Source organism: Aquila chrysaetos, chromosome 20, assembly GCF_900496995.4.
Source record: "Aquila chrysaetos chrysaetos chromosome 20, bAquChr1.4, whole genome shotgun sequence".
NCBI classification, from domain to species: Eukaryota; Metazoa; Chordata; class Aves; order Accipitriformes; family Accipitridae; genus Aquila; species Aquila chrysaetos.
In genome coordinates this window covers 22241422-22268565 of record NC_044023.1, presented here as the reverse complement: position 1 = coordinate 22268565, position 27144 = coordinate 22241422, and the positions used below count along the sequence as shown (strand labels likewise).

The 27144-nt window shown below is 40.7% G+C and overlaps 1 protein-coding gene across 7 annotated transcripts in view; it reads right to left on the bottom strand.

The window, feature by feature from the left end:
- Nucleotides 1–27144, bottom strand: part of CNTN4 (contactin 4) — a 349563-nt gene that overhangs the window by 152080 nt on the left and 170339 nt on the right. For all 7 annotated transcript variants that reach the window (XM_029995893.2, XM_029995899.2, XM_029995894.1 and 4 more), the window contains one exon: nucleotides 17792–17930. In XM_029995893.2, coding sequence (XP_029851753.1) covers nucleotides 17792–17846 — 55 coding nt within the window. In that variant the 5' untranslated portion in view covers nucleotides 17847–17930. The remainder of the gene's footprint in view (nucleotides 1–17791; nucleotides 17931–27144) is intronic.

Sequence of the window (27144 nt, the reverse complement as noted above, 5' to 3'; positions counted from 1 at the left end):
AATTTGACTATACTACAAAATACTGAGACACATTAAACAAAATTAACTTATGGCCATAAATGGTCAAGGGAGCAGGAGTTTTCATGAGAAAAACTCCTTGGAAATGAATGTGAACTCACAAATACACTAATTTAAAATAATAAAATTACCTGTGACCTGGGGGGATATGGGAGGTGCTGCCTGGTTCACTACTGCTACTGATAAGGAAAGTTTCTGCTTCTGAGACTGAAAATTCTCACAAGACTGGTGACTAAACACCTCTGGCCATCACCAGGAGCAAAATCCCTCTTTGTGATGCCCCGCAGAGCTGCATCCGCTCCCCCAAGAGTGCCAGAATCCAGGAACAAGCAGCCAACTTGCAAGAGTAAGCAATGTACGGATTGCTTTGCAACAGAGCATCTTCCAACTTCTACTCTGTCTTCCTGGGCATCCTGATTTCGTTGTGTCCAATTTAACTCAGATGAGGTTCCCCACTACATGGTTATCCGTGGGGAAGGCAGTTAGTGCCATCTTGTACCTGTGGGTTTATGAAAGCAGCAGCTGTATCCAAATACACCACAATCGCTTTACAGGCATCGTCTGCTCCAACTGCATAGGTAACGTGTCAGGGCTCAGTGTTGGAAATTGAATAATCACTGTATGCACACACCACAGCCTTACTTTGGGTAAAAACTAACGTGATCTTTAACATGGCTGATCCTCCAGTAAAGGATGCACACCACAGAGGATTACGTTTTTTATCACTGTATCATACCTTCTTTAGGGAAATCAGACAGCTTTCTAATTAACCAGCCCCCACACACGCACCCCTACACTCCTGTTTTGAATGCATGTGCTGAATCATAAACACCTAATTCTGAATCATATTCTCAAGCAGGTTGTGGTTATGCTTATCCTCATACGTATTCTTCTTGTTTTCCAATACAATACAAAAAAATAATGGTTTACTGACATCTACTTTTTTATTGCTCTCATTACTGAAAGAAAAGACTCTCAAAAATCCTGTAGTTTTTCTTTCATACCTCTGCATTTTAAAGGGTTTTATGGTACTTAAAAAAAAACTTTTTAAAAAAATAGACTTTTAAAGAAATTTGCAAGGCCTTGTCTCTTTCTACAATTTCTCTCCTGCAAGGGAGATCCGATCTCATTTTTAATGGAAACGCTGAGATTTACAAATAAGCACAGTCTGCCATGCAGCCTGAAACCTCACACCCTTTGGCACTCTCCCTCGGGCAATTTGGTCATCCGCCCCTGTTACTGTCTTCTCGTTGCGTTTTGTTCTTTGTCTGTCTGCCTTTTGGGGAAGTGCAATGAATCAAGAATTAATGACTCTCTGGTGTAAGTCCAAACAAGCAGACATTTGTAGGTACACATTTTCATGACTGTAAGACAGTTGCAAAATAAGCAAAAATAAATTCTTCTCACAAGGAAACTACAGTCCCAGCAAACTAAGCTGTGCTCCTACCCACGAGAACACTCTCCCGGTGCTTAGTTACAACATGCTTCGCTTTCAGAGGATTGCCCTTGCACTGCTATAGATTAGCATTGAAAATAAATGCAAAAATTTGATGAACACAGGGTTTTTTTGTCACTTAAAGTCTCTATGTGGAATTTGTTTGCGGCATTTATTGTATATTTTAGATTATTTTAATAATGACGGATAGCTCAAGTTAAGCATTATACAGCTACAGAGATGCTGGTAATACATTCATATGTTTTAGCTAAGACATTTTTCACTTAAGTACAGACTGGATGCTAATACATTTGTATAGTGAAACTAATACATTTTTTATTACTTTAAATGCTATATGGGCAGCTGCATAGTAACTAATGAATTTACATGAGATCTTCTGAAGTCTTTAGAAACAACTTAAATAGTTTTTAAACTACTACATTCTCCTGTTCACAGTAAACAACGATTGCAAGGGAGAAGACATAACTCCTGCACAGTACGTCAGCAGGGCTTCCTCTGTGTCCTCGAGTACAATTAAGCAAAGCGGTGGAAAATGCTTTGCTGTTTTCTCTAAATTTTTCCACTTTTCCACTGCCTCCCCTGGCTCTTCCAGGGGCAACCAAGGGAGCTCTCAGGTGTGCACACTAGCAGTTTGGTGCACTGGAAGGCGTTTTTCTAGCTGTGAATTTGCCTCCTGTCTACACTCAGAACCTTGCTGCAGGCACTTGAGCTCCTCACGGTCCTCCTGCTGTCCATGCACCCGAAGTACAAACCAAGAACCAGCAACAGCACAACCTGTGCTACCAGTAACACCACCACATTCACACATAGTGCTGCAACCACAGCAAACAGTGTCAAAACAACCCTCGTCCTTCTCTTCGTGCTGCACCAGTCGGTCACGCAGGCAGGAGGGACTGAAGCCCAAAATACGGAGCAGCCTCCCAGGCACCGCACCCTGATACCAAGAGCCTCTCTGCTCTCTGCAGCACTCCCAGGTGCCACAATTCAATTTCCTTCACACACACACACAAAAAAAAAAAAAAAAAAAAAAAAGCTTCAGAAGAATACAAAGATAATTAAGCCTGACAAAATCACAATAAACATTAATGCAAAACTTCAGCCTTTTGGACACAGCTTTCCTGCAGGAAGCTGTTTTTGCCACAATCTCTGTCTTGCTGATTATTAAGCACACAAAGATCTTGGCTTTCGTAATTTCACTGATTTGGACTGGCACAGTTTATCAGCTGACACATTAAAAATGCTCGCTCTTTTGGTTTTTTTTAAGCAATGTTATGACATCTCTCAAATTACATAAAATCCTTGCTAACTGCTGTATTTTCATGCGTCTTCTCCTAAATACTTTTAGAAGAAAGCAGTAAAATGCCAGAGAACGTCTACACTTAAAAATAAGAAGAGGTGGTTAAGTTTTACAAGTAATTGGATGTCACATTAAGGAAAGATAAATTAAAAAGTGTTAAAAGCCTCTGCCTTCATTTTAAACACAACACCTTACAAGAACTGTAAATGCTACTGCTGACTCTAACATGTAAGACCTAACAGGCTAACAACCTTTTACAAATCAATCCTGCAAAACACTGACAGGCACATTTAGCTTGTATTGCTGAGAAAAACCAACGCTATAAGCACATTTTGTATACAGCAAGCATGTTTCAAAACCAGCACAGCCACACCTGCACAGAAACACTGATAGGTGTCGGAACAAACTGAAATCTTGACTTCAAATAAATTTTTAAAAGCTTGGTTCAACACCACTCAAAAAAAATAATGAGAAACACAGCAATCGGACTATTACTGCCTGCAATGATGCCATTAGAACATCCTTATTCCAGGAATAACTACCAGTACCCAAAGGCTAAGGTGAAGATTTCTCTTCCCCAAATCCCATGTCAGATTCCCATCTCCTGTGCTTTTATTTAGCTTGGTTATGCATTTCCTGACCTTTTCAAACTGTCCAAGCAGTGCTGCAACATCAGGACTTCATTCCCTAGACATGCTGTACTCCACTGACACATGCTACAGGTGTCTGCAGCTGCAGACTCACGTGAAGTTGGGCCTAAACTCTTGCAGCCCTGCCCATGGTTTCTTCATCTCCTGCCTCTGGGCTGCACTGATTTCTCAATCTGCTCAGGATGGTCTAAACACTAAACATAACAGTGTGCTGAAGACAAGGCTGACCTGCTTTCTCTCTGGGTTTGATCTGATTCCTGAGGACATTCATAGACAAAGAAAGTATATTTTGTTTGTTTTTAAAGCAGGATCTCATTGATTTTCAATGTAATTTCTACTCCAGAATGGAAATCACTATTTTTGGGTAAGAAGAAACAAAACATTGTGACCCAGCAATTCAGCACCGAGACTACTCAATATAGACAATTCCCTGTGTCAACTCTTGCAAAGCATTTTGATGGCACAAATGAGCTCTAAATCCTTCATCAGTATAACATCCGAGTCTCCCCTTTCCTGCACCCTATACTGTTTTAATTAATGTGAGTAGTACCTGTCAAATGTTGCTATTTCATGATGAGTGAGATAATTGTATGCTTTGCCTCACACAAATTTTCTATCCTTTATATTCATTTGCATGCATGTACATTTAAAAAAGGAGACATTAGCCATGTGCTTTAAATGTGGTCTGGATTATAAAGTAGCAGGTAAAACTGAGCACAGAATGCCTCTTTTAGTGCTTTTCAGACATGGATATAATTTTAAATAGCTGTACACATTCTTACCTAGTTTGTACTACACGTGTAGTAGCATTAGCTGTGCCTTTTAACTCCACTTTCCTTTTAAGTAACTTTGGTTGGGTTTGCAGCGTTCCTATGCTTCATCAGCGCCGATACACAGCCCGGTCCCTTTCACTCCCTGTCCCCAGGCCCCATGATGTAACCCAGGCACACTCTTACTGCTTCTCTCTTGTTGCCATTTCACAAGGGTAAAGCTCCAGTAATTCATCATTCATACGCCACTCCTGCAGCCAGAGTTGCAGAAGAGAACATGTTTGTAAACAAACATCCATCACAGTTGTTTGCACAAGTCTGTATTTTCTTGCCCTTTAACCTTTTTTTTTCTCACTGCTGTTTTGATGAATACAACTGTGTTTGAGTAACCATCACCCAGTGCTGCACTGCAATTAGTACCAAAAGTGATGCTAACCAATTACGAGATTATTTAGTGATTCATAAGCTGCAGAAAATATTTAGCTAGTGGTGAAATACAGAACTCATGCAAAAGAACAGTAAGACAGAGGAAACCAGAAGCAGGATGGCAGAACATGGAAATCCTGTGTCATGAAACATGAGCCAGCTGCTCAGCTGATTTAAATTGGCATTCTTTGGCAGAAGTCATTATATTGACTTGCACTATTGGAGGACCAGGGTTATATGTCAGGTCTGACAAACCTTTCCTTTCTGAAGGAGCACAGGGGATGCAGGACCCTGCAGAGAGTGATGGGGAGGGCTCTGCTGGGCCCACAAGGCTGCTTTCCGGACAAAGCAAGAGTCTTTCCACAGCAAATCTGCACAAACTCAAGCTGTTCAGCTTAACCCACTTGCATCAGTGCTGATCTGATACACAACTCTGCATAAAAATACCATGTTGACCAAACATAGGCAAAACATCTGTTGCACACATTGGTGCTGATCCTACAGAGCAAACTCAGCATTTACCTGTATGGCTGGAGCTTTGACAAATTATAAACTCACATTACAAAGCCACTTCGTAGTTCTGGGAGCTTGTGAGACAGGCATATTAAATGAGCAATAAAATGCAACTTAATGGGGTCGATGTTAAATTAGTTTCAATTATCAAACCCCATTTTAACAAAATGAATGCCTGGCTTACATCCAGGATTCACATAATTTACATGGGAAAGCGCTAGATTCTCTCTCTTCCTGCTAACTGATGGCATGTCACTCGTTTGCCTTTCATTAGGGAATAACTTCTGTATTCTACCCTAAGTACATGAACATACCAACAAAACCGAGAAAAAAGAAAACATGCAAGTTTGTGCAGAAATGCAATAGAAATCAAGAAATGTGACTGCTAAACTTGATGAAGCAAAGTCAGTATTAATAAACTGTGGAAAATTCTATGCTGATTATTTTCCAATTAGTTGTTTGAAGAGTGTTATTACAAGGATATTACAACAACTAAGAAAATACACAGAAAACCTCTGCTTTTCACTAAGAAAAAAGAGGACACATGCTTTATAATATGCACCATGCTATTTAGACCTTGAAAGTAAGAAAAGGAAATGCCTTGCAGCTGTACGTTACATATGCTGGAAACTAGCTATCGTATTTTGAAATGAGAAGCTAACATTAGTGAGGACAGATTAATAAGGATGCAGTGCCTGTCCTGCCTCCCTGGAAAGGGGACCCACTCTGCCCAGTGTCAGTACTCACAATCACATATGAAAAAACTGAGAATCTGCACAGTTTTTTCCAATCTATAAAATGAGAGACATAGCCATTACTGATAACTGTTCTCGGCCACTTGACTTGAGAGTTGCAGCTGGGCTTCCTGACTCAGAAGAGGCATCATCTTTCTATTGCTACGGAGAGCATTTTTATTCTAGTTGAGGAATACATATTTTAGTAACAGTTTGATTATGTGCCGCACTGCCTTTCAGACTTGTTTTCTCTCCCTAAGTACTTCAAAATGTTCCTAACCCAGAGGGACTGAAGAGAGCCAACACACACGTACATACACACAATGGCAAAAGCATCTTTCAGCTCCCTCTCGTCCAGGTGCCCTGGTTACATCTGGACCCCTCTGGCCATCCTTCAAGACACTATCAATCCCTCTCCCCCCCAACTCTCCCTGTTTTGTCGTCCATAAGAAATTTTTGGGAGTCTTTTTAAATTGTTCTTTCAGAGCTGTCACGTTAGCCATCATTTCTATACTGGCAGATGTACCCCTCATCAGCCTGCATACTGGTCTCACATCTCTGCCTCTTTCAAAGATACTTCTTCCCTCAAGAAGAAAACAGCAAGAATGAAGCTTGTCTCTCCTTAACCCTTCCTTCCTACTTTTTTTTTTTTTTTTTTTTACTTTAATTGGCAGTAAGTATCATCCCTTTCAGTTATGTTTTCAATTTCAGAGTTGCCTGTATTTACTTTCTCTGGGTATGGTCACAGTGTACTTGAGCATCAACCAAAGCATCAGATCTGCATTACACATTCAAGGGGATCACAAAATCATGACAAATGTGCAAGGTAAAACAACATGATACTTCAGTTTATTGCCAAATCGCCACAACCTGGACTGCCGCAGTAAAGCTCAAAAATATAAAAATGCCATTATTTGTTTCATATATAATTCCTCTTTTAAGGGCCATTATAAAAGACAATCTGATATAGGTTACTTGACACCAAGAATTTGGAAACAATTTTTCCGTAGCCGAGAAGTGCATATTTCTCATCTTCATTCCACCCGTGCATCCAGCCGCCTCAAGCCCCTTTTTATCTTGCTGTGTCTTCTGCATTACTCCCTGCTTTCATATCCCAGAAACCCCAACCATCAACCTGCCTTCTTTCAAGTCCCTCTTTAGATGTCTTCTAGTAAAGCCCACACAGCGTGAACTCAGAAAAAATGCCATTTCACGTGGACCATATGAAAAATGGAAGGAGAGTGAATGCTACAGGAATAAAGCTTGATTTGGCTCTCAGCGAGTGTTTCATATTGTCTGTTTACACAGACAAAAAGCTTGCAGGGGCAGAAATAAATTATTCTTGCAAGTCTCAATGAACACCCATTATATTATCTGCTTTTCACAAGTAAAACCAATGGTAATACTCTGAACTTTGTCAGGGATCTATTTGCATCCATGAAGGCTTGGAAGGTACAAATTAAAAGATGGTACAGCAGGTATTTCAGACACAAAGAGGAATCCATCTAAATTCATGCTGTACTCAACATACACTGGACAGAGTTCAAACAAAGCTTTCTCAGACGGACTATGTTGTTTCTTTTCAGCTATGCAATATGGACATGGGATGTTTTATAAATGACAATTTCCCTTAAAACAGATGCAATCTTCATACATTTAAACTCAGAAAAGTGGAATTAAGACACATCAATATATTAAGATAGATATATTTTTCATACTTTCACTGACACCTGGAAAGTTTAATGAAGTTGAAAGTCACCAACTTCAGCTGAAGATGCTGACTGCTGGCTGGTTAATTAGTTGCCTGTCTCATTGATTAGCAACTTCTTCAGCACGCGATTATAAATGGTTGTAATGCTTGCCTTGCTTCACAGCCTAATTAATATGATATAGACTATTTAACAATTGTGTCTTAGTTTGATTTATGAAGCTAAATATGTATATTTTATTGCAAAATAAAAAAATTCAAATACATAAGGAAAAACAAATTGAAGCACTGAAGTGATAATGTGCAAGTTTCGCTTTTTCATCATAATATACAGGAAAACTTTACTAAAACTTGGAATAATGAGTCAGTGCAGCCTGTCATGAGTATATCCTTAATTTCAGAGCACAGACTGTCACAGCATTTGACAAACGCTTCAATAAACCAGCATTAAACAATGTTCAGATGAATGAGCTGCACTATAGCATTCTGTGCTCTATTCATTAAAAGCAGTATTTACTGTGAGCAGCCCACTTACTTGCCATAGACTGACTTTGAGCACAAACTTGCAAGAATACATAAGCATCTGTTCTATTTAATGGCCCAAATCCTGTAAGACCCAGAGCACTTGCGACAACCAGTGCCTAGCTGCAGAAGGCAACATGCATTTCTATAAGAGGCCCTACAAAATCATGCAGATGTAGTGAAGAGCCTCACTTTCTGTATGGGTAACATTAGCCAGCAATGCTCTGTCAGCCTATTTACACATTTAGCTGTCAGTAAAGGGTAATTCTGCTATTGCCCACACTTATACTACTATAATTATCAAAGTTGAATTGACCCTTTCCCCCTTTTATTCCATTTGGATGATCACCCTTGATGGCTGCTTAGCTGAAAGACCTTTATCCAAATAATAATGATCGCTGCCAACATCATTTTCGGTCAGTTAATGCTCCGCTGCACGAGGTAAGGGCAGAAGGCAAAACCAAGGGATTTAACCCCACAAGTCTGAGTGGAAACTAATGGTTCCCCCAGTGGCTCCTGTTACTATTCTAAATGATGAAAATACCCATGAAAGTGGGGAGAAAAGGAAAAGACATTTTGTACCTATACAGGGCAGTGTCAGGGGATGAAATGTTTACACAGAGGCAGGTTTCTGACTAGTTATGCCAGACTTTCCCCAGCAATTGAAGACAAACAGCAGTAAACACAAGCTCCAAACCTGAATCTCAAGAAGTGGGAGAACAGGGTCTTGCATGCAATGAATACATGTACCATTATTTCTAGATATACACTGTAGCCCAGTACTGCAGTTCTCAGACCATACAAAAATGCAGTTGTCTAAATCAAACCCCAGAGACGGAGCCAGCAACAAGCCCCAGTGCCCAACCTGGCAGGTTTTGCATTGCACCGCATCTCTTACCTTCTCATTCTCCTCAATGACCACAGAAGCATTACAAAATGAGGTCCCTTTCCAATAATATTTAGATTTTCTAAGAATCATACAGTATTTTATCTATAAAGCAATAGACTAATCACCTCAAATTTTGCCATAAAACTTCATTTTTATTCGCAATAAAGTAGTATTTTGGGTCCGTATTCTCCCTAATTTGATAGATGCTTGCAGAAGTAGGTATTTTTGTAAGTCTCTAAATGAGATTTAATTTCAATACCTACACACTAATTCAAATGCAAAGAAGCTAAATTGAAAAGAGGCATCATATAAAACACACAGGGGATCAATACACAGCCAGATAGTTGGCACATCTGCTTATAAAAATGTCTGTATAGTCTCTGTTTTATTTAAAGTGCATCATCTTACCTCAATAACTTTTGAGAAGATGTAATTAAACTTGCCCAGATGGACTTGCGAGTTAAACAGAAAAACATAATATACCTAATCATCTGCATGTAAAAGAGAAATGAGAAAGTTGCATCGATATGGTCTCTAACTTTATAATTTAGGAAATTATGGCCTAAATCAGAGTCAGGTCACATCTAGTGAGGGCTTCACTGCTGCCAGATCAGCAATGTAAGATGGACACAGTCCTCCTGTGAGGTGGAGTCAAATCCTCTGGAATCACAGAAAAACTTGCCATATAATCCCTAAATAAGCATAAAATACATAATGGCATACATTGTCTTAGCTCCCCTTTAGAGCTATGTACAGTTGAGTGATACTGTAGAATCCCACTTTGGCATCTAAAGTCTTCTGGTTTCAGTTTAAATGAGTTGTTTCCCACTTCAGATTTAATCGTTCTTATCCCAGTGCCCTCTTGGCTCTAACAATTCTTTCCCTCTGAAGTTTCTTCCCCTCTCACTCTTTATTTCCCTAGTTTAAACCATCATCTTTTCATCTCCAGCTTCAGTTGCTTCATGGTAGAATTACATGTCCTCTGGTTTCAAACCTCTGTACTATAATACATAGCACCATATTATTATTATTGTCACCCATTACAACCATCACCACCTCAACAGAACCTTCAATTCTATTTACACATTTATATGTATTAAGGAAGCTTTTGCCCATCCTTAGAGGCAGTCTAGGCTTACCCAGGAAACACAGCAGACTGGCATTACAGAATGAAAAAAAATAGCCAAATGAAGTTTCTAGCAGGGTTTCCACTGCAGCAGCAAACTTTGACAGGCTTGGAGGAGAAGACAAGGGCTGATGCACTTGGCAGTGCTGATGACCCCACTTCTTTGACTTTTCAGCCCAAATTGAAATGAGAAGAATTTTAATTGTACAAAATTTGTAGAACTGACATTAGAGTTATGCTTTCTGGCTTGAGTTCAAGACCCTTGAGCTCTCATCAGCAACAAAAAGTACAAGGAAGGGACCCTTCCTGGGAGGACTCCAGCGCAAGTGCTGAGGAAGGGAAGAAACCTCTGCCAGCTCCTGCATCGCTTCCACGGCATGTCTCGGGATCCCATACTGCCAACCATTATCCACAGCAAACTGTAACGCTGTCTTCACTTCACCACTTACAGCTGTTCTTACCTCAAAAGCCTTTACTTTTACAGCAGCATGTCCCATTAACACCACAACTATCAGCTATAGCAAAACTGTCCCCTGACACGGTGAAAGCACATTTAACACGTATCAGTTTAACCATATTCAACAGGCCATAATGTTGCTTGGGACACAGGTGGAGTTGACGCTACACTCAAACCAATGGTTAACCATCTTAGGCAGCTGAACATCACAGTGGAGTCCAGACGTTGTCAGGAAATAGATAAAATCTAATTCCATGACTGTTAAAACATTAACAGAATTTGCCACAGCAAGGGCTGTCCCCCCTGCAGAAGTGACCTGTACCTTTGCCCAAGCGACCCATCTCCACCCCACCATTTACTGTCCTCTCCTGCTGGCAGCAGCCAGTCCCAGCTGTGACTAAGAGCAGCCTTTTATTCCAGCAAATGCCTTTTATTCCAGCAAATGCCTGTCCAAAGCCCTCCGCGGGAGTAACTATTCAGCACTGCCTTTTATTGACAATTTAAAGCAAGCTTTTAGGCAGCTTTTAAAAACTTTTCTAAAGGAAGACCAGCACACTCACGGCAATAATCTCTGGCAGTGCGTTTGCTCAGACAGTAAGGTTATATGATGTTAAGTATTTGGTTTTCAGTGGAAAACCTGTAACTCACAGCTAGCACGCCGTGTTGTTGGTGTTACATCACCGCTCTCCTGGGACCTCATCACCCACCGCTACGGCAGCAGGCATAATCTTTAGGCATCCTCAGTAGAGCCGTGACACGAAGCTGTTGTTACAATCAAAGCTTTACTTTAAGCTGGACCCTGCGCAGAGCCGGTCGTTTCACAAAACTTGTCCCCGAGGCCCTCTGCAGATCAGGCCGTTTTAACTAACGCCTGAAACCCTCTGCAGATTGGGTCGCTTCAGCACATTAACCATAACTCGAGCTCAAAGGACAGGTACAAAACTCACTCAGGCCTCAGCAGAGTCACACACGGGAGACGCGCCCCTCAGCCCTCACACCGCGGCCGCTCCCCGCTTTTATCGGCAGCGCGCGCTCTCACGTGTCCCTCTCCTGCCACGCCTCTCGTCCTGATTGGTCCGGACCCCTTTAAAGCAGAAGCGGGGACGTGACCAGCTCACCCACGGCTAATGGCCGCCAGCCCACAAGATGGCGCACCCGGGGTGGGGAGAAGGGGGCCTCGGCCACAGCTCTTTCTAAAGCATTTGAAAATAGCGGGAGCTTAAAGTGAACAAAAAAACCCCCCCTCGAGTAATTAAGGAAAAAAACCCCAAAGTATGAAGGGGAAGACAGATCTCATCAGCAAAGGCCTTCTCCAGTGAGCTTCAGTGACAGCTTACCGGGTGCCACAAAGCCAAGGGCTGGGTCGTGTTTGAGAAGTAATTATATTAATAGGAGTCATTCGGTGCTTTATCTGTTCCAAGTGCTATGCAAACATTAATTAGGCAGTCGGGTGCAGAAATGCAAAGTGCTGCAGAACTGACCAAAATATAAATTAATTAATTATGAATCTGCAACAGATTAATCATTTCCCAGCTACCCCTAACATCAAAGCACCAGTCGTGGGAGCTACACAGCACCAGAAAAAACGCTGAACAAATTGAATTGCTGCATCGTTTATAGAAGACCATCATTTAATATGTACAACAGTACTTCTTGGTTTAATTATTTATATTCAGACATGAAATTAGCAGAATTTCTTCTGTACGTAACCTACATCTGCTTGGATAGAAGCATGAATTCAAATAGGCCTGTGATTATTCATCTTTATATGAATTTTGAGTTTTAATTTTTAACAGAGCTGGATGCCTGATTTCATTGGAATGTATTGATATAAATTATGGTGATTTTTGTCTAACAGTGGAAAACACTTGACTATACATTGGGGTTTTTTTCCCCATGAATTACATAGCCATGCTCTAAATATTCTGGTCTGAACCACGGCTGAGATATTGGTTATGCTGTATCAGCATGTGACAAAAGGAGAAAGAATGTCTGGACAGGCATTTATAAGAATATTTTCCTGTAAAAAGCAGTTTTGGAAAAAAAAAAACAAAACAAAACAAAAAACAAACAACAAACCAAAAAAACCCCAAAACCCACCAAACTTGCCACATTGAAAATAAGCTCTACAGAAATATTTCTCTTTTTTTCCGACTTCTGCTATTGTGTGCATATTTCTAGATTAGAAAATGGCATTTTTTCGGCAGATAAAAGGTGAAACAATGCTTTTGTTCCACCTTAATAAAAATATGATAGAATTTGATATTGAAAAATATGATGCTGTCTCTGGATTTGAAGAATTAAGCGCAGGTGTTGCTGGGATATTATGACACCAGTAACAGGCTTCCCTGTAGTGACAGCCAGCAAAAAGCCAATCAATAAATACCATTCTAACCCACATTCTGATGTTTAAAATAATGTATAAACTTTGCATGTGCGGTCTTCTCCATATGAATTCATCTTACCTTTTCAGATGTGACAGGCAATACAGCTAATATCTAATTCTGGATACCTGGACAATTGTGAAACTTTAGCTTTTCACATAACGGAGTGTAGACTTGTACAGAAATTGCACAGTGACCTATATATAGCACTCTGGGGGAGCAACACAGGTATTTCTAACTTTCAGGATCAACTTCCATGTTCCACTAAAAAATTGCCAGCAATCTTTGTGCAGCCCATTTAATCTGTTGCAAAACAAAGGCTTACACAGCTGGGAGGCTTCATGAAGAAGCCAAGTTAGCAGAGAGAAAGAACAGCATTTCCTTATTCATTCAAATCAGTGTAAAACAAATACTAGATTCTGTATTTTGGCTTGTGCTTTCTGGAGCTACTTCAGTCACTGCTCCAGGAGCGTTGAGCAGATACAGCTGCAATAGCACTTTCCCTTTGACAAAACAAACTTGTTGAAACAGAAGCATTATTATAGAGCTACAAGGCAAATTTGTTTATTGAAGCTATTGTGTTTACATGGTGCTTGCAAAGAAAAAAGGAAGGCCAGTCTTGCTGGCTGGTGTGTTTGTTGTGAGCACAGATCTTTCTTTTTAAATGGCTAGAACAAGCAGAAGGCCAGAAACTAAAGCCTCCAAGAAAAAGCTGAGACTGAGATCAGGGACAGGAGAGCAAGCCAGACTCCAGTCGCATGCACGACACAGCAGAGAATAAACACTTATCAAAAGCTACTAGGTTCCTTTTTTGTTTTCTGTCAAAATATGTGTGGATCTTCATGGGTTAAATTACATTATAAAATATGCATATGCACACTCAGACAGCTAACGCATCTCTGTGACTGCAGCTCATTAACATGCAAATATGACTTCAACAGTGAAACTCACTGCTACAGGAAGTTAATGAGGCAAAGAATTGCATAAGAGTCACAAAAATACAGAAAATTTCCTTTCATACTTGTCCAGCACATTACAGGCATACGAACCATGTCCCATCTTCATTAACACAAGTCAGTTTGGCTCATCCTGTGCAATGTCTTTTGTTTCCCCATCACTGTTCCCAGGCTGTACACAAATGCGTTTCAGGGTATATATACAACAGCTATGTGGGGCTGCCCAAGAGAGAGCGTTTGTTAACGAAGTCATGACTTGAAGAGCTGTGTGTTATTTTTCACAGCCAATTCTGCCTCTCATCTTACTCTCCAAAACTTAAAATTATCACCACCACAACTGCTATTTAAGGAATCTGACAGCCCTAACAAATCAGAGTTATTTGGCACCAAAGGAATAATTTGCAGTTACTGCTTCCCAGAACTGACACCTGAAGAAAAGACTCCTGAAAATATAATGAGAAACCCTGAATTGATATACATCAACTATCGAGTCCAAAGAAAGCATCGTTAGTTTTTATCTATGCAACCTCAGAACAACCAGCGAGAAATGTAGTCTGAAAAATATGGTCCCAGGTTGGGTGATGGATTGGAAGGGGATGGTAAGCTCAGAAAGACCTTTAGCAGTGCTGGTGCCTTTTCGAGGGAGGCTGGAGAGCTCCTGAAATTATTAGTAGATTTGCACCTCTAGGTAGCTGGTTTAAGTACGTCCCGGGATTGATCTAGCTTTCTACCTGAGTGTTTTATCCTGCTGTGAAGAACTGTAATATCTGAACACCCAGTACGTAAAATCAATAGCAATATCCCATGCGGACTGTGAACAGCTCTGGCACGTCTTTCTTCTCCTGGCACATTGGCAGCGGCGGATAACTGGTACCCTTAATGACACATTTGGATACTCAAAGTGCTTTGGGTTTGACAGCTGTTTAATGGCTTGAATGATATGAGTTTGGAAGTTTTCATGCAATTTCTAATAACAGATGTTCATTTAGGAAGCACAAAAAAAAAAAAAAACCCAAACCCAGGTAGCTGCTGAGACTGGCAGTAGCCGCAGCCCACCGACTGTCCCCAAAGGGGCACCGGGGCCACGGCTGCACGGGGACGGTGGGGCCGCTCACCTCCATGGGGAGTTTTGGCAGGGCAACACACAAAAAGCTCACTCTCCACCAGCTGTGCTGCTCTCTGCGGCAGAGACAAAGATGAGAGTGACATCTGGGCTGTGTGTCTGACACTGATTAGAAGAACTAAATACAAGTATTCAGTTTTCAGGTATAAGCTTATTTTCACAGGTAACTCAATACTTAACACAGTTTCCCAGTCATTTGAGGGTCCACAAAGCACTATGGAGGGTTGTTCGATAACTTTCTGCATATTATTTTTACCTTTTTTTCTTTGTATAATTAAATTACTAATTTTTTTTCTCAAGAATGGATTGATGGTTTGATCAACATGAAAATAAAATATTACTTCCTAACTTTTTTTTAAACTTAGAATTTAAGAAGAATTTCAGAGAAGAGCAATGACTATACTGTAGACAGAAGGAAAGTTTCCATCCCTCCTGGGTAGCCTTGAAGCAGAGCCACGGTGCAGGGCAGCGGGAGGAGCGGTGCCCTGGGGAAGTGGGCAGCCTCAGGCTCCCCTCCACCTCCCTACTGCTGGGCAGGACATGACTTGGGAACTTCGCAGTCTCCTTTGAGCTTTTTCCTTGGGATCAACACCTGAGGTTCTCAAAGAGCAGCATAATTACCAGCAGAGGCAAACAAGCCTCATGAAACTAGGTCAAAAAAAAAAAAAAAAAAAAAAAAAAAAGTAGAACATAAAAATACGAAGATTAAGAACGGCTGAAGGTTTGCCTACAAACTTTTGTTTTACAGCTTTGTGCCTTTTGTGTGGAGCAACTACTAAAATTAACTACTTCACGGTCACCTCCTCCTGCCTTGCAGAGCACATCGGTGCAGAACAAGATGATGCAAGGTGTCCAGTACAGTTTTCTCCTTAACTTTGGAATATCTAACAGCCAGGTCTGAATACTTTCACATAGTCCATAACACCACAGCGCTACGCAAAACATTCACACAGGTCTGGGAAGCATCCTGAGTGCATTAGCTAGTAACAGCACTGCGCCCAAACCAGTTAGCCCTGCTTCGTGATAACACCATAGCTCACGCAGCAAAATCCCTTCCATGCCTACAGCCGGCTCATACAACATTGCACGCAGACACAGAAACTTCTAAATTTAAATCTTGTCAAAAGAAGTTAGCCCAAACCACGTACTTCAGCAAAATGAAACAATATCCTCACTCGCCACCTAGTATAAAACTGGTACAAAACTTGTGGCACTCCTCTCCCCATAGCTCTGTTAAATCTCCCTCAGCAAGACAGAGAAACTGATGCCGTGCCCTGAAGATATTCAGTGTGCTTCAAAGATGAGGAAAAAAAGCTGTTGCAGAATAGTGTGGGGAAAGCCAGTGCTTACGAGATGCATTTTTTCTAAAAAACAGATGTAAAAGATAAGAACCCCCTCGAACACATTCTCCTGAAACTTCATTTTGCTGACCCTGGACATTTTACAATAGGTATTTTAAGTATAGAAATTGCAGTAAAAAAATATTTTGCATGCTTTTGTTTTTCCACTATTTTGTTTATTTGCTTAAAATAAAGGATCATACTTCATGTATTCCCGCAGCCTAACTTCTCCAGGGTTGCAATTCCTGAAACACGTGTGGCACTGCATTGCAGAATCTCTCTGCATCCAATTTTCTGCCAGCTCAGAAACTGTCATAGCACATTTAGAAAGACTTGGAACCAAATTCAAAAATAGGTACCCATAAGTACCGGAATAAAAGTGGCTTTGTGTTCAGTAGAGTTAAGCAGAAGAAAGTAAACACTATTATAAGTAGTTTGCCATTACCTAAAATGCTGAAAAATTATGCTGACAACGTGCACATATAAAAGGGAAGAAAGTACAAGTTACTAAACAAGCAGTAAAACATCCTGAGCGCCAAGCAGCAGATAAATTAGAGCAATCCAGGTGAACACCAAGGTGACATAAACATTAATTAAAATGTAACACACGCACCCCCCCCCCGAACAAAACATATGTTAAAGAATAATAATGCCAACTGAAGGAGGAAATAATCAATGACAGCTGAATGGCAAAGAGAGAGAGGCTCAAAATAGACTTTGACAGTCCCGGTGTGATGGCAGCACCCGCCGCAGAGGCATGGGTGGAGCGATGCGAGCCCTGTTCCCCCAGCTCACCGAGCAGCAGCCTACAAGCACCTCCTTGTGCGTGAGAAGGTCTGCAAGGCTTCGGTGCAAGCTTTGCTGACCCTCTGCAAATCTGAGATGTCTTCAAGAACTGTTTCAGTGCCAGGAAAAAGGCACACTCCTCAGAAATTTCATTTTGCCAGGAATGCTCAAAACAGTGCAACTCTCAGGGAAGAAAAAGTTAAACATGGGCAGTTACAGAAGACAGTTATATTGCTGAAATATGTTATTCTAATTATTTGTTAAATGGAGCGAGGTCTTAGCTGTAACATAACACTGTTTTAATGGGATTTAAAGCTATATTCCACGTAGGTTTAATTGAGCATTGGAACACTTAGAACATGGGAAAACAACTTTCATCAACAGCAACTTTGAACTGGAAACAGGTAGAGCAGAGCTTTGAAACATTGCACTTTTGCTGCGGAGATACTGATCAACAGTAAAAGGAGCTTGTTAAGAGCATCAGCTTCATCTGTTCAGCAACCTTCCCTAATGCTGGTCATGAAGCAGGGACTTATTTTGCCATTTTATCACTGGCATATAAAATGTGGTGCACTTTTGCATTAGTGTGAAATACAGTGGCATTCTTAAATCAAAAGTTTTAAAATGACACTTTACCTGCAAGGCACACCATGAATGATTGCAGCACGAGCAGTTCCCATAGCAACCTCATCTTCAGCTTCCCAGGTCAGAGGAGATGAGTCCCGTAACTACAGAAGAGAACAGGGCTCCGTGGAAATTTTAGGCAACCTTTAATCTGTAAAAGAGAAAAGACAGATTACAAGGGGCTTTAGCATTGCTGCTCCTTCTGTTTGTTGAACAGTTTGTTTTTTCTTTCCAGGAAAGTTGCACCTGAAGACCAAGAAACCTTTTTAAACCTTTCATTTAAAAATCATTCTGAGGAGTGATTTGTGACCATCTAAGTACGCTTGGTACCGTATGAGGATTAGGAATTGTAACCCTGTATCTGCATCTTCCACTTGGGTGTTGTGAGATTTCTTCTGTCTCTCAATTTTGTTATCAGCAGATTCACTCACTGCCTCTCTGGGGTAATCTGAAGTGTAATTAGGGAACTCTGTAGATCAGGGTTAAGAGAAAAGTTACGAGAATTACTCTCACTTTTCTCTACAAACATCATCCGGTACGTGAAGGACGCTGTCTCTGCAAGGCGACACTCTAGGAAGTGTTCCCACCCTGCTCAGGAAAGGGGGATACTTTTCCCATTTCACCCCCATTCTCATTGCTCTAAAATTCTTCCAAAAAACCCCATAAAACATCTCCAGGTAAAATCTGATATTTTCCTCGCACTCTATTACAACTTGTACGTAGTTAAAATTTGTAAGCAGGAAATTTGAAATCTTTCTCAGCTTATCACTGCAATGTATCCCCCCCAATGGAACCCAAGGGGGAAAAAAATGCCTCCTTTTATGAAAGGAACCTTTTCCAGAGCAGGCATTTAAATATTAAAAATAAATAAATCAAGTCAGACACACATTCTTATAATTAATTCATATCACTGAAGGCTGGAAGTTAAGGGGCCTTTGTGCTTACAAGACAAACTGCATGACTAATACAATGTGAAGGGGTATCATGAGAGGTCTCTGCTTGCTTTTGTGAGTTAAAACTGATAAAATTCTTCTAATAAAGTCAGGTTCAATGCACCAAGAAGACTAAGAATCTTTATCCTCTGATCTGAAGATGCAGCTTTGAAGGGGGTAGAGATTAATTGGATATATTCATCTATTCTCACACAGACTGATTAGGCTAGCTGGGGGTTAGCAGGAAGGACTAATCAATGAAAACTAATAACAACTTAAGTGAATGATTAGAGTATTAATTATTCATTTTTGAAGGAAAATGTCATCACAGACCTTTATATTGATTGACATAGTTAAGCAGTTACTCTTTGTGTTGATAGTGAACTCAAGAAACGTATTTTTTTTACCCTATATAGTCTTGATACATGGACAAATACTATTTTTTTCTGTAAGTATCAAAATCTGTTGGTTATAACTGCACCTACACAGGAGATTTCTACCAAAGGCAAGTCGCTCTTGGTTTTACACTAGTTTAAGTGAGATTTGAGATTAATCTTGTGTTCACCAGCAGCTGCTGAAATTCTTTCGTGTTCTCGTTTTCCCACGTATTATTCCCATCAATAAGCCCATCATGTCACTTGTAAGGCTTCTTTTCATTACACTGCAATGCAATGCTTTACGATTATTCTCCTCACTCTCTGCAATAAGCTACGTGGGACTGAAACAGAACAATCACTTACAGCCTTTGATACCTAATTAAAAACACAAGAGGTACAGCACTTACCAACTTAACCTACTGCCAGGAGCCCACCTAAAGCATCCACAGACCCCTCCGCGAGCTGCCAGCGTGCGGAAGGGCTGACCAACATCACTCCTGCTATGTGGATTAATAACAACAGCACTCAGCTTCTCAGCTGCCTGCAAGCAGTACCAGTGGCAAGAAAGTATTGCATCTGCTTTTTGGTTAAAAAAAAATAGGAATATAAAATCCCAGATCTGACCAAAGTCAAGCAAAATGCCTCTATTTATTCCACGGGCTTTGAGGATGGTGCTTCTGCAGACTTGATGGAGATGAGAGACAATTCTTCACAGAGGACCATGGAGATGGCTGTCCCATTTGCAGGTCCCAAGGCTGTTTGCATCACATTCCTGATACTCCCTTTGAACTGAGATTATTGTTTTGGTATTTTATTCCCTGGTTTTCCATAGATGCAAGAAAATTCTTGGATAGTCTTCAAATTTATTACTCCTCCCCACTGCAACTTCTCCTCTTACCAGAGCTTCTCCTGACTCACCACCCTTTGGGGAAAAATTCTGGCTACTTCGTGGTTTTTGTAAACTGATTTTTTTTTTTCTACTTAGGAAATCATGCTTCTCTAAGCATTTTAAACACTAATACAAAACATTTCAAAATTACTAATGTAAATTAGTTTTTCACTTATAAGGGCATTAAAAATAGCAGGCTCGCTCTTTCTTCCCAAGATGTTTTGACTCAATCACTGGGTCTTACTTTCAGCCAAAAAAAAAAAGCCATGCTAAAAATATACATTTTCAGTACTCAGCACATTTAATTATTAAGTCCAGTGAAAAAGTGAAAGTCTTCCCTATTATTTAGTTATTCAAAACTTAACTCCAGAGAACCAGCAGACACTAGAGCGTCACGCATGTGTTTCAAAGAAAAATTTTCAGGTTTCTGAATGAAAACAGTCACTTCAGGTATTAACAAACTGTCTGTACATGGCACTTAGACTCCTCTTGGCATTTCCATTGATGTTAATGGCAACTCCATGCGCTTATAGGGCCAAAGCATATACCCTGTAATAATTACCTTAGAATATATTCCTAGAAGAGGCTCTAGCGTGTATTTTCTAACTATATGGAATAGTACCACATTCTGTCATCATGCCCAGAATTGCTATCGCTGGATTAATATTAAAGCTTCAGAAGCACCATCTTCCTGGTGCTCTGTAACAGCCCTCCAAGGAGCAGCACTGAAAATAGGCACCTGGAGACTCGGCTGCCAGCTGAGCCCTGGCCCTGCATAACCACGTACCAACCCGCGCCCTGACTTTTACTGATACATCTAACACAGGCTAATATGGTACAGAAAGTTTCCCAAAGAGAAACAATGCCTGTCTTAGCATAAAAAGTAGTGGAAAGTAAATTAGATGATTACCATTAAAAATATTTTCCTAAGGTTAAAATATGGTGGTATTCAAGATGCGGCTGCATTTTCATTTCTCATGATAGCTCCCTATTTCACATGTGAATGAGTCCAATCTTCAAAATGTTTTCCTGTAAACATTGCTGCTATTCGTATCAGCAGGCCCATTGTTCAGAGCTGTGTAAAAACTGTTGAAACACGTTGACTTTTTATAGCAACAACTTTAGGAAAGGCAACATTTGTGCATGAGCAAAAGATATATAATTGAAAGGATCCTTCCCATTTCTAAATGTTTTCTGACTATAAAATCCCAGGGGAGTTTGCACTGCTTCTGAAGGAGAATATAAGAGGCCTGAAAACTTGCAAAGTTTAATATTTTATTTCCAGAAAGAAGCACATATAGTTTCAGCACTATACAAGTTATTTTTTCAAGATGAAAATGAGATAGCTGTGCTTCAGTTTGGAAGTGCATCCCATTAGAAAACCTAGTGCCAACACAAATGTGCAGATGTCTTTTTAACTTTACTTTTGGCAATGCATCCATTGCAAATTCTTTTGAAAGGCACCTTTGTAATTGGAGTCTGACGAAGAAAGTTGACTCCAAGAGCTCTGACTGCAATCGGGTACGAGGAAAAGAAAAAAGATGCGTGCTGTAGAAATGTTTGTGGAGAATCTTTCTGAGCTAGTAGGCACGGCTCTTTGTCAGTAATTCCATTTGGATTAATGATTAGCACTTCTAAAAAAAATAAAATAGAAATGAAAAACCTAAGGCTAAGGTATATGCACATATTCAGAACACAAAAAATACTTTTGTAGATATAATTTGCACTATATGAACTCTCAATTTTGTGAATATTCTGAAGGAAAATTTGCAAAACATGCCTAAGACCCCTAAGAATTGCAGCAGTAACAGCAGCAGCAAGAAGCAAGCCTTAACAACCATCTCACGTTTTTCTGCTGCACATCGGTGTGCTGCACAGTGCCAATTCTGCTAAACTCCAAAATAAATCACTGTTAATGAAGCATGCTGCACATACAGACAGCAACAAGCATCTTTTAATCACCTCAACAAAGGAAGAGCTAAGGGTAAGCACAAAACACTGAGCACTAACATGTGAGTTGTTAGATTTAAGGTGGTGCCCACCCTCCGACTGCCGCAGATCTGACCTGAGGGCAAGAGCAAGTATCTAACGTGAATTAACTACTTTTGTGAATAGCGACATTAATTCATGGTGCCAAAACCTCCGAAGAATTACCAAGTTTTTTAAACAGAAGTACAGTATCATTATGATCTTCAGGCTTGGATGCAGAAGAGAGAACCAAGCTATGGGTTACCGACTGCTGCCTGGTTATATACAACTTGGGGCTGTACAGCTTCTGAGAGCACAAAATGTTTGCGTGTCTGAGTAAAAAGGCATATGGCAAACGTATGCAAGAACACCTACACTGGATGCATATTGCAGGTCAAGTCCAGAAAGAACAGTCCCAGCAAAACCTGAGCACAAGATTTAGCATGAACTCAAATTCATCTCCTCTACACAAAAAGGGTAGAAAATAAGCCACAGAAAGTTTTCTGAGATTCAAAAGAAACCCTTTTCCCTAACACGAAGATAACTTCTTCTAATATATGCATACAAAAAGATCTATATCTATCAAAGATGTGGTTGCTAGGTGCTTCCGAAGTCTTAGGAACACAACTAAAAGGTCTGCAAAACTACACTAAAATGCCATTATCCATTTCCATCTCTCCAAACACGCTTTTCAGAAGTATACAGACTTCACAGACCTGACAGTGCAGGACTAAGTCCTGTTTTTTGAAAAGACACTATAACATGTGTTCATTTAAGCTTTTAACACTTAAGAAGCAGTGTTAACAGTGAAATATTGAAAAGGAAATGGTTAGTTGTACATGAAATGATTTAACTTTAGAAGATTTTAAACCCTTTACTGGAACATCTGATTTTTAACCCCTCCATACCACATTCAATGGACAATGCAGCCATTTTTGTCAAAATAACCACAATGAAATGGACTGGCCATCAGTTCCTTTAGAGTCCCCAAATACTCTAAAGAACAAGGCACCCTCTCTGGAAAGAAACATTCACAAAACCCAGCGTTCACTGGTAGCACAGCTTACCTTGTCCTCTTTGGGGTATGCCTGCCACACTTCCCTCAAATGCTTTTAAGGGGGGAGGAATATGAGAATTTCAACTGTGGGAAAGGAATTAACATCAAAATTCATTTCTCTTTCTCACTACCTGGCAGGCAAAACTATCTGCTTATTTTTAAAAACAGATACACATGGGGGCTGCCTGCATGCAGTCCATCTGTGATTTGAACTCACTCTTGCAGACTTCTTTGCAGGACAGGTGTTTTTTCTATTTTATCACTTTGGAAGTTTTCAATTTAGACTTCACCAGAGGCCAATTCTGTAACTTTACTGAAGGGTGGATATAGCTGACTGAAAAGCCATAGTTGGAGAGTAATTATTGAAAGTTCACTGCCAAAATAAGTCTGTCTTTGGTCTCATGTTTTCCAGTATTTTTATTAATAGCAATGGTGGAAGAGAAGTTGTGCTTATTCAGTCTGCTGGTGACACTAAGAGGCTGCAGGTACCTCTGAGGATGTGAATGTAATTCGAAATCACCTTGACAAATTGGACAAAAAAACAGACTAAAACAGAAGGATGGATTTGTGTAAGAGACATGTGCTGCGTACTGCAGTAAATAGGATGCTGCATTAAATAGCACTGACATATGCTGGGGAGCAACCGGCTGGGTGATAGCTCTGCACTGATCCACACGTGGCTGAACATATCAGCAATGCCCTGGGACCGTGCAAGTAGCAAAAACCATGCCTGGGATGTATAAACCAGATTTGCACGTTCTTTTCATCTAAAAATTCCTGCTAGGTAAGCAACCCGTCACTCTCCCTGGCGCGGGGGAGCCTCAGGAGCAGTACTACACCCAAGAGTTGATACTGTGTGTCAAGGAAGATTTGTCCCAAACAGAAGCATCCGAAGAAGACCACCACAAAGGATTAGAGGTCTATAAATGTCCTATAAATAAAAACCAAATGGAGTTGCTTAACCTAAAGAATAACGAAGAGAAAAATGCTAACAGTATTAAAACATGTAAAAGACTTGGAAATAGAAGGAAATAATTTGTTCCCTTATCCAAAACAGATGCAACAAGAATCAATATGCAAAAGAGATTAAGGTTTAGACTTTAGGAAACACCTCTTGTAATGTTAAGGCCAGCTCAAGCACAGCTGTAGGCAGTCTGAATAGGCTGCAGAATATCCATTGCTGATGTTCCTTAGCAATTTGTAAGATAAATTTAAGCCCAGAACAACATAGCTATTGAGGACAGAGACAGTATGTATTTTGCTTCTGGAAACACCAATATTTGGAAGGGGATGGAGAGGATTCTGAACACTGGGATTCTCCGGTCCTGTTGCTGCCGGTTGCAAGGCGAGGTCCTTCCCCATCTGATTCAGAAATCGGAATAACAATAACCTTGAGCCTCCAATAACTGGAAGTCACTCAGACTGGTGGACTGAATGGCAGCACAGAGCCATCCTCTATAAATGAAGGTTAAAGAAACTGTTTGGCTTTAGTCAGGAGTCATGGGGCAAAAGCAATGAGGTTTCTTTTCACATAACAGACAAACAAGGTTTTTCCTAAATTAAACTGCTTTATCTGTGAAAGGGATTAAACAGTGTTTTTCCAGGGGAGCAGCATGAGGAATTAATTCATAACAAGGTTGTGGCAGATACAGAATCCTAACAGCAGTTAAGGAAAGCAGCAGGATTAGACCTCATTCAGTGGGACTGCATCAATACATCAGCCCATCAGCATGCGAGAATATCCTTCTTGCAATTTAGTGTCCCAAAGCAACGTGGAGGTTGGACACCTCTGTGAGCATGTTAGTGCGAGGGGCAGGAACCGTGTCACCCAGGTTAAACTAGTAAGAAATCAGCGGTCCTGGAAGAAGTGATTCTGAAGGGCTGTGAAGTGTTGAAGGTGCTTAAATAATGGGTGGCTTTTGAGCCTGTTGCTCAGAAATAGCTGGTAGCCCATGCGGCTAGAGAGCATCGCTGTGATACACTCCTCCAAGAAGCATCCTGGGTGCGGGCAGCTCCGGTCTCCTGCCGGCCCCGCTCCTGAACGCCGGCTGTGGTCCACATTCAGCAAAGCATCAGATTTTTAATCCCAATCCGGCCTCTTGATACTCTACTGAATACAGGCCTGTGTGTCAGGAGAGGCACAGGCTTTCTTTAGCAGATGCAATCAGTGACCCACAAAACTGAATGTCCAAAAATAGAAGGTGCCTAAAAGATGTGTCCCCAGCAGTGCAAATCTTCACAGTAATCCTTTTTTGATGTACACATTGCTGACTTTTTTCAGCACTCAAAACACAGCTTTTTTTTCTGCTGTGGTAGCTGTTGTTATGAGTCCTGAGATAAATATTGGCCTTCCTCTCTGCATAAGGGAAGAGAAAAGGGAATTTGAAAAGATGGCCTGGGGAGATGAAGGGTAGCGGGAGCTTGCTGGTGGCAACTCTCACCGAGCTCTCCTCGTTCTCACAGCACGTCTGTCAGATCCTGATCTATCTTGAGCTTCTTTGCTGAAATTATCCCTTCTGGAGTTGCACTTAAGACACAATTCACACATTATGAAATATATACGGGCATATTGTGCCTGATAAAACAAATGACATATACGCAGCATGTTTCTGAGACATGCTTATGATAAATGGGAATGAAATGCTTCAAAAAATTAATTATCTAAACAAAAAAAGACTGAGAAAAACAATGACAGTTTTTACATTGTGTTTCCTCCTTTGGGCATTCATTCACATTCACTAGATAGAGATTTCATTTCACTATATCAAGGAAGTTACAGCGCCTCAACAAATGCACATTCCCAACTCACTCCAGTCATTTGTATTTGTCAGGCTGTGGGGTCTTTGGTGTGCACTGTGCCTGAGCCACCTCCTCGCCGTCACACACCTGCCCTGCTCGGTCCTCACCTGAGGATGCCGAGGTACACATACACACGGGAAGCGAGGATTACGTCCGTCGGATTAAAACAATAAATAGAACTCTAACAATATTAGCAAAGATTGCTGAAGGACAACTCAGTAAGTGCCCACTGCTGTGAATCATGACCCTTAGAATTTAAATACAGTTTCTTCTACATAAGTTTTTTCGATGTAAGTGCTCTGTAACTTACACTCATACTATATATCCCCCAAGAAACTGGGTGGTGGGGCCAGCTCTGTTAGTAGTGGGGCAGGCAGGTAGAGTCTTTGTCGCTGAAGTAAATAAAAGGTGCATAGAAATAACTACCACTGGCACCATCCCTTTCTGACTTGTTAGATTAGAAACTTCTAGAAGCAATATACCTAGTTTATCTTTATCCAGAACCTAATGCCACATCTTAAAACCTGATTAGAGACTCTGGATTATACGAAAATTGTCAGCTAGTAACAGGCATGCACTTTTGCAACATTTTACTGTGTTGCAGTATTCCCTGCACACCTTTATCACTAGCAAAAACATCTGCATGGAAGAAGCAATCCATCTCAAACGCTGGATATTCCCAGCTGTGCAACATGTCCCTTCACCTTCTGAACCAGTGGATCAGAGCGCAATTTTCCACTAAAGAAAAAAATGACAGTAATTAAAGCCTTTTAATTACTAGCCACTAACTACCACACATCACCCTATTACAACACTTACTCTTTGTCTCCTGCCCCCAGGAAACCATCATTGCCCTGTAAAACCTGAATAATTGTGTAAGCATAAATCATCTCTAGGTAAGGAGATCTGGGTGACCAAAGGCACGTCTGAATTAAGGCTACTGGTGTTAATTAGGGATCACTCTATATTGTTCTACCTTTTCCATGGAAGGGATATATCGAAAAACACTCACCCGAAGTAGCACCTATCAGATAACATCCAGCTTTTCTCAACACAGAAAAAGTCCATCACACCACAAACTTGGGAGGCACCCTGCTCAAATCAGGAGTAACGTTATCGTAATAAAAAGCTGCAAGGAGTCAAACTTCATAGTCTGGCATTTTCTACAAATTAGAATTTACTCTCTTTTAGAGAGTTGTCATGGTTTAACCCCAGCCAGCAACTAAGCACCACACAGCCGCTCACTCACTCCCCCCCCCACCCCCAGTGGGATGGGGGAGAAAAATCGGGAAAAGAAGTAAAACTTGTGGGTTGAGATAAGAAGGGTTTAATAGAACAGAAAA